The sequence below is a fragment of the Pygocentrus nattereri genome, chromosome 2, assembly GCF_015220715.1.
Source record: "Pygocentrus nattereri isolate fPygNat1 chromosome 2, fPygNat1.pri, whole genome shotgun sequence".
Lineage (NCBI taxonomy): Eukaryota > Metazoa > Chordata > Actinopteri > Characiformes > Serrasalmidae > Pygocentrus > Pygocentrus nattereri.
Window position 1 is genome coordinate 33307521 of NC_051212.1, and position 9190 is coordinate 33316710.

The 9190-nt window shown below is 37.3% G+C and overlaps 2 protein-coding genes across 2 annotated transcripts in view; both read left to right on the forward strand.

Moving 5' to 3' along the window:
• The first annotated feature begins 784 nt into the window (after positions 1 to 784).
• Positions 785 to 3280, forward strand: LOC108411027. Its single transcript, XM_017682392.2, has 6 exons — positions 785 to 910; positions 1284 to 1646; positions 1747 to 1974; positions 2063 to 2164; positions 2815 to 2852; positions 2996 to 3280. The coding sequence occupies exons 1-6, from the start codon at positions 871 to 873 to the stop codon at positions 3113 to 3115; spliced, it is 891 nt and encodes a 296-aa protein (XP_017537881.1). The 5' UTR covers positions 785 to 870; the 3' UTR covers positions 3116 to 3280.
• A 5726-nt stretch (positions 3281 to 9006) lies between these two features.
• The window catches only part of LOC108411028, a 3222-nt gene continuing 3038 nt past the window's right edge, over positions 9007 to 9190 (forward strand). The window contains exon 1 of the mRNA XM_037534305.1: positions 9007 to 9190. This exon is cut by the window's right edge and continues 11 nt beyond it. Within this exon, the coding sequence (XP_037390202.1) occupies positions 9162 to 9190 (29 nt within the window). The 5' untranslated portion in view covers positions 9007 to 9161.

The window sequence follows — 9190 nt, forward strand, 5'->3', positions numbered from 1 at the left end:
ACTATGACTTTTGAGTAAATTACTCAAAGAAAAAAAAATACAATTAAAGTCAGGTTTTAGCCATAAACATTATAAAGAACAAAATCTAACTGACAGAGTATTGTCATCCGTATGTTCCCCTTTAACCTTTTAAAGAATGGTTTAGTCATTAGGAACTGAGTGTTTTGGTGTTTTGCACCAGTTTCAGACCCTCTACCTTTTTAAAAGCAGCTGTAAATAGACATGAGGATCTACACAGATGAACATGTGCTGAAAGAATGTTTAACGTCAGAATAACTGTTTATATTCTCAGGAACAGATGTACGTACATGAGAAGACCAACCATGTTAGAAGTTTGCTAATGTTTATGTGAGGAAAACAATTTGTTAATACTACACTCTCTTAATCACTGGATAGTCATTTTCTCTTGCTGATGGCTTCATTACTTCACTGTGCGTTTTAGGTCCTGATCTATGCAGGAAACATGCAGTTTATGTAATGAGCTTCAGTCTTAAGTGAATGTTAAAGTCAGGTATATTTCGAGTGAATGCTGTGCCTCCACTTGTTTGTACATCTGGCCCTCAGATCTGAACTGTAATGTTTATTAAAAAAACAACATTAATCATGCAGAATCATCACAGACTCAAATAAGAAAAGGCTTTTCTGCTTCATTCTCTTTAACCTCAGTTTCATTCTATAAATAGCAAAGCTGTTTCCATCGACTTTTTTTTTTTTTTGGTATGAAACAATATTATTTCCTCAAAACTAACAGACCAATCGAAACGACTCACAGCTCTATGATGTCCATTTAGGTCACATGTTAGGCCTCTTTTACTAATGTCCAGACAAGAGATCAGCAGATTGCACTGCCTCTCTGTCTAAACAGGAACAATGTCTGGACTGCTGTTGATTCTCTGTCTCTTTGTAACTGGTAAGTGATGTTTTGAATGTTTAATATCTTTATATCACTAACACGTTATCAAGCTGCTACATGTACAGTCGTATGCAAAAGCTTAAACATACAAATTACCACTGACATTTAACTTGATATTTTAAGTGAAAACCAAATCTTCTACACTGAACAAATGTATAGACTATTTAGCACACTGGAATAAAAAAAAGACAAACTATTTAATGTGCCATCATTTTTGCACAAACCACATTTTATGCTTTCTTTCTTCCCAATATGTTACATTGAGCACATAAACAGAAAATCAACAACACCTACAACAGTAAATAACTGGTTTATTTCAGCCATTTTCTAGTCTTTGAAAGTCGTTTTGTTTTGTTCTGTTTTTTTTCAGTGAAAACGTCCAACATCACTGATCTTCAAAGACAAACAGTGAGGCTGGGAGATGGTGTGACAGTAAAATGTCACCAAAAAGTAGCCAAAGGCGATTTAGTTTGGTATAAACAGAGTTTAGGAATGCTGCCGCAGTATATTGTGAGAAAAGTTGGGAACAAAGCAAACTCACCTCAAGAATTTAAAACAGATAGAAAACACAGATTTAGTCGAGCATTTGAGAACAGCCGCTTCACTGTGGACGACAAGACGTTTGATCTCAGCATTAATGGAGTCAAAGATGAAGATAAAGGAATATATTTCTGTGGAAAAGGACAATTAGCTACTTTAGAGTTTCTATCTGGAACCATTTTGCTGTTTGCAGGTAACTACATTCACTGTAATTGTTGTTATTGTTGTTTTGTGCTGTTCACTGATACAAGCTTTATTTCTCTTTACTCTTCACCCTGTTTCAACCTGTTCAGGAGAGCACAGTGTGTACTGGTTCAGAAATGAATCAGGAGAATCTCATCCAGGAATCATCTGCATTCATCCACACACCAGTGATGAGTGTGAGAAAAGCTCTGAGACTGAATCTCCTACACAGAGCTGCATCCACAATCTCCCCAAGAGAAACTTTAGCCTCTCTGATGCTGGAATTCACTACTGTGCTGTGGCTGCATGTGGAGATGACGGTGAATCTAATGGAAAAGGTAAATAAAACGTCTGTAAGTTAACTTCACTGAAAATTTACATTTCAAGTAGTTTAAAGACTCTGCAATTAACTCCATTTGTTTTCAGAAAGCAACACCTGGATTATTGTTGTCTTGACAATATCCAATATGACATCTCTTATTGTGATGATGCTTCTGGGTACACTGTTATATCAGAAAAAACAAAAAGGTCAGCTTTCAGATTTATATTGTCTTTTGTTATTTTATTTTGATATTTGTAGTATTTGATGCTAAATTGTGTCCTGTGCAAAAGTCGTACAAACCTATGTAAATTGTTTAAAAGCATTTTCTGAGATTGTAAAAACATTATTATGAAATTATCACACAGCATAAAAACTATACAAGATAAGCAAACGTGAATAAATGCAAAACAAACAAATAAATAAAATAAACAACTAAAATAATGTCATTTTTATTTTCAATAAAGGAATTTCTGGAAAAAAATAAAAACATTTCCCTCAATTTTCCAAGCTGTGGAAACATAGATTTAGTAAATTCCACCACCAGCAGTCCTGTTATAATTCAACCAGGAAGATTGACTATGAATAGTACTGGTCTCCTCAATGAGAGGTTTTGGAATGATTCATGAAAACACAGACAAACATAAAATCACTACTTACTGTGTTAAAGTTTTGCATTTTTATCATACTACTGTATTTCGAGCCAATCAGTACTTACGGTGCAATTTAGTAGGTGTCTAGATAGTTTCTTCAGGTGTCTTTGACTTTTAAACAGTAGAATATATGCAAGAAAATAAATAATTACAATAATAAATAAACAAATAATTAAATATATACAAAATTACTTTTTTTCTAAAAGGTTCTATCAGTGGTCGCCCAGGAAGCCCCAAACATGAGGTAAAATGTGAATGTTACATACATCGATTCTTCATTTATAAAAACTCCAGTATCAGAATGTACAGTATGTTACACTATTGGCTATTTCATGCTACTTCTATTCTGAGCTCTGCTGGTTTGTCATGTCTCTTGTTCTGTGTCAGGTTGAAGAAGATACGGATGTCTTGAACTATGCGACTGTGAATTTTGCACAGAAACCTCCTTCCAGAGCACCGAGAGTCAAGCAGAGTCAAGATATTTATTCAGGGGTTAAAGTACGATAGTCAATGTAACCAAGAACATTTTCTGTTTTATTATGTTTAAAATCATCTCAATTGATTGTCATCACCTTCATTTACAGAACAATCATTTCACTTTATCTTTCAAATAAAAGTCAATAAAGTCAAGTCGGTCAAACCAACTAATCATGTAAGAAAATATAATACAGTGCAGCTTTTTTGTTTGTTTTTTATTGTATATTTTTTCTATTTACTTATTCATAAATTCATTCAAAAAATAAAATAAAATTGCATTTATAAATAAAAGCAGTTCTGAAATGAGAATATGTTCACACAGACAGACAGAGGGGGTTAAAATGAATTCAGTACAAAAACAATCATATGATTGTTTGTGATATGATCATCACAAAGAGAAAATAAGGTTAATTCTTCAGAAATAAAGGAGAAAGAGCCTGTGCTGTTTGAAAACGGAGACCAGCTGATTACACAAGTATATATATTCATAAAGTGAATCACTGAGGGATGCGTTATGTTTTTGTAAAATGCATGATGTGATGTATTTAGTAGAGCTATAAAAGCAGATGTATTACGTTAACATTGATGGTAGAATATTGTATTGCATTATGTAACCATGAATGTCAGTGGTCGTTTATGAATGACAGTAGCACTGAGTGTGTATTAAAAGCAAATAATTTTTAGTCTGAGACAATGTCAGTCAGGCACTAAGACAATGTCAGTCAGGCACAAGTCAACAGTGCAGCATCCAGGCAGGGCCCAAAATCACACTGCAAAAGCCTGATGTCCAGTAAATGTTGATTTTGCTCCAGACTTCAATCTGCATTTTTTCAGAACTGTCCCGATAAATATTGCCAGCCATCCCAAAGTGAAAACTGACCATGCAAAATATTAAACTGCTTTAGTAACGTTGTATTTTTCTTCAGAAGCAGTGGGCATTGCAACGAATCAGAAATGTTTAGTAAAGAGTAATTATAAACATAGTAAACACATGATCTATCATCAACATAACAGCAAGATCATCCCTGTACTCTGGAACACTAATGTGGATCTGAATGGGTTACACTGGGCATTGAGATGTCATTGGCTCACACAGCAAGCACTCAACTGTAGTCTACTAGACTATGAATATTTAAACAGAAACTTTAAAACTGCAAAAAAACAAAGTAAGGAAATACTGTACCGACAGCCACCATGTGCACAGCCAACCAGAGCTGGCATGCAGGGAACAGGTTCATAGGAGGCACACACCCCAGTTCTAAAAGGTACTGTTTATGTTGTTTCTGTGTTGGTTACTAGTTAAGAGATATGTGTACGTGTTCTATATTTTGCATCAGGGAGTGGGTTATATGGGGGTGTTTCGTGTGTGAGGGGTGGTCACTGTCAGGGTGAAGCCTATGTTTGGCGGTGTCATGCAATCAAGAACTGTTCTTTAGAATCATCGCTTCATCTCTTTTTTGACCATTGTACAATAATACGTGACTGTCTGTTACAAACTTTAGTTGTCCATGTTAAAAGAAGAGCATGTTAAAAATGTGTGCAGACATAGTTGGTAACTTAAGGCTAATATAGCTAATATTACTACAAAGGATTTCTCATTGACAGGCTAAAATACTGCCCAAGCAGTACACATTTTTCTGAAAAGCACCTCTAATGACATGCCCTAACAACAGTTTCAGGATCAGACACAGCTGTATTTAAGGTGGGCACAGACAGCTGGCATGTTGATTTTAAGACTGTTTTACATATATAGGTTTTTTTTTGCAAGTCCGTCATCCCTGAAGTTTTCAAATCTCTGCAAACCTCATCCCAATGCTATTTTCATCATGAGGATATGGCACAAGAATAAGAGACTCTGTCCAGGTGGCTTGCTCGCTCAGTGTAAATCCATCAGTCTTGCATGGTTTAGTCTCATGGAATTGCATTTCACAATAAAAGTCCTGTTCAACCAGTTTATAGCATCGCCATTTAGCAAATAATATTGTTGTTACCATGGATGTCTTATTGGATGGAAATCCAGTGTTTTTGTACTTTAAGTGGTTCATGTCCTTATAGTTGCCTGTAAATTAAGTACTACAAGGAACAACGCCATACAACCTGTTCTTGACATTTCTATTATATTACAATTTTCTATTATGGCTTGGATTAACATCTAACTTTATTCATCTGAAATGTAATAATTTTGTACATAATTAATTATGGATTTTGTATTATTTTGTTAAAAATCATTAGTCTTATGTGAGAAAAGACTTGAGTATAAGTCACTGGCACAGTGTGCAGCAGTTAACTTCACAAAACTCATATGTAATATGTAAAGACCTTTTTATATGCAAACACCTTTTCCTTATTTTCTTTCTCTATCATGAGATAAAGCCCTTGCCTTGAGCCCTTGAGTGGAAGCAGAGCTAGCAATGTAGTGCAAAGTGTTTCCTACAGAGACATTCTTTCAGAAATAAAGTCCACATCCCCCACAAAGAAAAAATGTGAAGAGCTATGGTGCATTTTAGGAATGAAAATGGTGGTGGTGACTTAAAAAGGCTGAGAAACACCATTCTACTCAGCACGGTTCTTCTGAACTAGTCAGTGTTGATTTTTTTATTAGTCATATATGTCTTCATGAATTACATATTAAAAATGAGACATAGATAGACAATGTGTATTACTCTGCTAATACATGACTTGTTTTGCTCGACAAAAGCAGCATGCATTTTAATCTGCAAATAAATGTTCTATATATGACATTTTAAGCATTAATATAGCAGCAAATAACTACTTCCTATGTAATGATATACTGGCGTAATGTCGTCCTGAGCACAGAAAGAAATCACAGTTTATCTGTTGTTGATTACATAGCTGGTCTGGCCATGCATGCATGTTAGTCCTGCCCTGAGAATACACTGGCCCTCCCCACAATATACTTTGCATGGTGTGTGCAAGTGTGCACTATGAAGCGCTGAAAGTGAAAGTGACCTTCCAACACTGTCAGAAATAAAGGTTCTGTACAGGAACACTTTTCATTCATAAAGGTAAAAACAATGTTAAAGTACCCTGAAAGATACAACAGTGGTTGAAGGTCCAGTTGTGTGCCTTAAATACATTACATTTCTGAAAGTATTTGCTCGTATGCCTTCACACATATACGACATTGAGTGGCATCCCATTCTTAATCCATAGGGTTTAATATGATGTCGGGCCACCTTTTGCAGCTTTAACAGCTTCAACTCTTCCCTACTTTCCAAAAGGTTTAGGAGTGTATTTACGGGAATTTTTGACCATTCTTCCAGAAGCGCATTTGTGTGGTCAAACGCTGATGTTGGTCAAGAAGGCCTCCACTCGAATTTATCCCAAAGGTTTTCTACCAGGTTGTGGTCAGTCAAGTTCTTTCACACCAAACACGCTCATCCATGTCTTTATTTTTTGTCCACAGACTGTCCACAGTCATGTTGGAACAGGAAGGGGCCATCCCAAAACTGTTCCCACAAATGAAATTGTCCAAAATCTCCTGGTCTGCTGAAGCATTAAGAGTTCCTTTCACTGGAACTAATGGGCCGAGCCCAACTCCTCAAAAAACAACCCCACACCATAATCCCCCCTCCACCAAACTTTATACTTGGCACAATGCAGTCAGACAAGTACCATTCTCCTGGCAACCGCCAAACCCAGACTCATCCATCGGATTGCCAGACGGAGAAGCATCATTCATCACTCCAGAGAACACGTCTCCACTGCTCTAGAGTCCAGTGGCAGCATTTTACACCACTGAATTTTAACACTTTGTGTTGCGCTTGGTGATGTAAGGCTTGGATGCAGCTGCTTGGCCATGGAAGCCCATTCCATGAAGCTCTCTACACTGTTCTTGAGCTGATCTGAAGGCCAGATGAAGTTTGGAGGTCTGTAGCGATTGACTCTGCAGAAAGTGACTCTGCGCACTATGCACCTCAGCATCCGCTGACCCCACTCTGTCATTTTACATGGTCTACCACTTCGTGGCTGAGTTGCTGTCGTTCCCAATCGCTTCCACTGTGGTATAATAACACTGAGAATTGACTGAAATATTTAGCAGTGAGGAAATTTCATGATTGGATTTTGGACTACATGACTGGACTACAATGTTTGTAGAAGCAGTCTGCATGCCTAAGTGTTTGGTTTTATACACCTGTGGCCATGGCAGTGATTGGAACATTGAATGAATTGAATGATTTGAATGGGTGAGTGAATACTTTCGGCAATACAGTGTAGTTTTTTCCAGGTAAAAAGTACATAATAATAACATAATGAGCGAATGTTTCAAAATAGAACAATAAAATGAAAAGCTTGGAGATGAGGTGGGCTGTGTGGAGTCATCACAACTTAGAAAACCATTCTAGTGACAGGAAGAGTCCCAGTGACCGTTTCATCTTTTTTTTGGGAGAGTGAAATATAACTCCTGCTGAAAAAAGGCCTTGAACGTGGAAAAAGATAAGACAAAAATCAGTATATTAACTGTTGCTTCAGTTACATTCAGGTGCCAGAATGGAATTGCTGCATGATTTAAGGTGAAACTGGAAAATGCGAATAGGAAGCCAACTTCAGCCTCGTCAACCTTCTGATGTCTCTGCACTGCTGAACAAGAAGCTGAGACACTGTAATGTAACTGCTACATCACTTAAGTGGGATGGGAAAATTTGAACAGGAAGCTGGCAAATAAATCTGACATCGGTTAAAAGGCATAACAAGGATGACGAGGTTGCTCCGTTTCTGCTTCACAGGTGGGTAACTAAGTTACTTTTGCTATTTCACAGAACCAATAGGCCAGAATTGTTTGGTTCCATTTGCTAAAGTTTGATATTAACTGGCTAACTTTGCAGCAGCAATTGTGGCAAGAGCTTGTTAAGCCCAAATCTGGCTAAAATTCTATTACTGCTGTGTTGCTCAGTCTAATGTTAAGATTAAGATTGAATGACCCTTATTATTTCCACAACGAGAAAATTTCACCTCTGCATTTAACCCATCCGTGAATTTAAACACCACATACACACTAGTGAGCACACACACTAGAGGGCAGTGAGTACACTTGCCTGGAGCAGTTAGGGGTTAGGTGCCTTGCTCAGGGACACCACAGTCATGTACTGTCAGCTCTGGGGATCGAAGGCCGGTTCCCTAACCTCCAGGACATGACTGCCCCATATCATGGTATTTGTCCTTGCAAAGTTTGTGATGGTTTTATGACCACAAAGATCTAAAAAAAACTAATATGGCAGCTCAGGGTTCTTAACCTTAACAATGCATGTCCATGGATTTAAGGAGTGGAGCTTCTGAAGGAGGACTGAAGGGAGAGGTGTATTAGTTTTGCTCAAATATCAACAGTTGTTCTCCAGAATCGTATACTGTGCCTTTAAGAAACCAAAATCTCTAAAATAAGTCACAGATCTGCCTCGTCTATGACTGTAGTCTTTAGCAGTAGCCTTACATTGTCTAATGCCAAAATCTATTACAGCACAGACTTTACAGTAGAATTACATCCCTGTAGAATGTTTATGTTGGGAAAATGATTTATTATCACTGCTCTCTCTTCACAACTGAACCTTCATTTTCTCTTGTTGACGGCTCCTTTACTTCACTGTGCATTTTAATCCCTGAGCCTCACAAGTGAGCAGTTAGTGGATGAGAAAATATGCAGTTTCTGTCCTGCAGTCTTAGTAAACTGAACAGCACATTTAGGCATATTGTGCATGAATGTTTTAGTCACATTAAGGCACATTTCATGCAGCATCGGCCCAAAAATCTGACCTTCAGATCTGAATTCTCATCAGATGCAAAACCACCACAGACTCAAATGAGAAAAGGCTTTTCTGCTTCATTCTCTTTAACCTCAATTTCATTCTTTAAATAGCAAAGCTGTTTCCCTCAGCTGGTAAACTATTTCTGGTCTGAAAAAGCAGTCGCCACGTGATATTTCCTCAAAACTATCAGACCAATCAAAACAGCTCACAGCTCTAAAACGTCCACTCAGGTCACACATGGGGCCTCTTTTACTACTGAACAGATAAGAGATCAGAACATTAGATCTCACCGTCTCTCTGTCTAAACAGCAGCAATGATCGGATTACTTTTCACTCTCTGTCT

Excerpts from the sequence above, each read along its gene's own strand:
- LOC108411027 (XM_017682392.2), top strand. The coding sequence starts at position 871 with ATGTCTGGACTGCTGTTGATTCTCTGTCTCTTTGTAACTG. Across the intron at positions 2,165-2,814 it reads ATATCAGAAAAAACAAAAAG|GTTCTATCAGTGGTCGCCCA; the intron begins GTCAGCTTTCAG and ends TTTTTCTAAAAG. Across the intron at positions 2,853-2,995 it reads CAGGAAGCCCCAAACATGAG|GTTGAAGAAGATACGGATGT; the intron begins GTAAAATGTGAA and ends GTTCTGTGTCAG.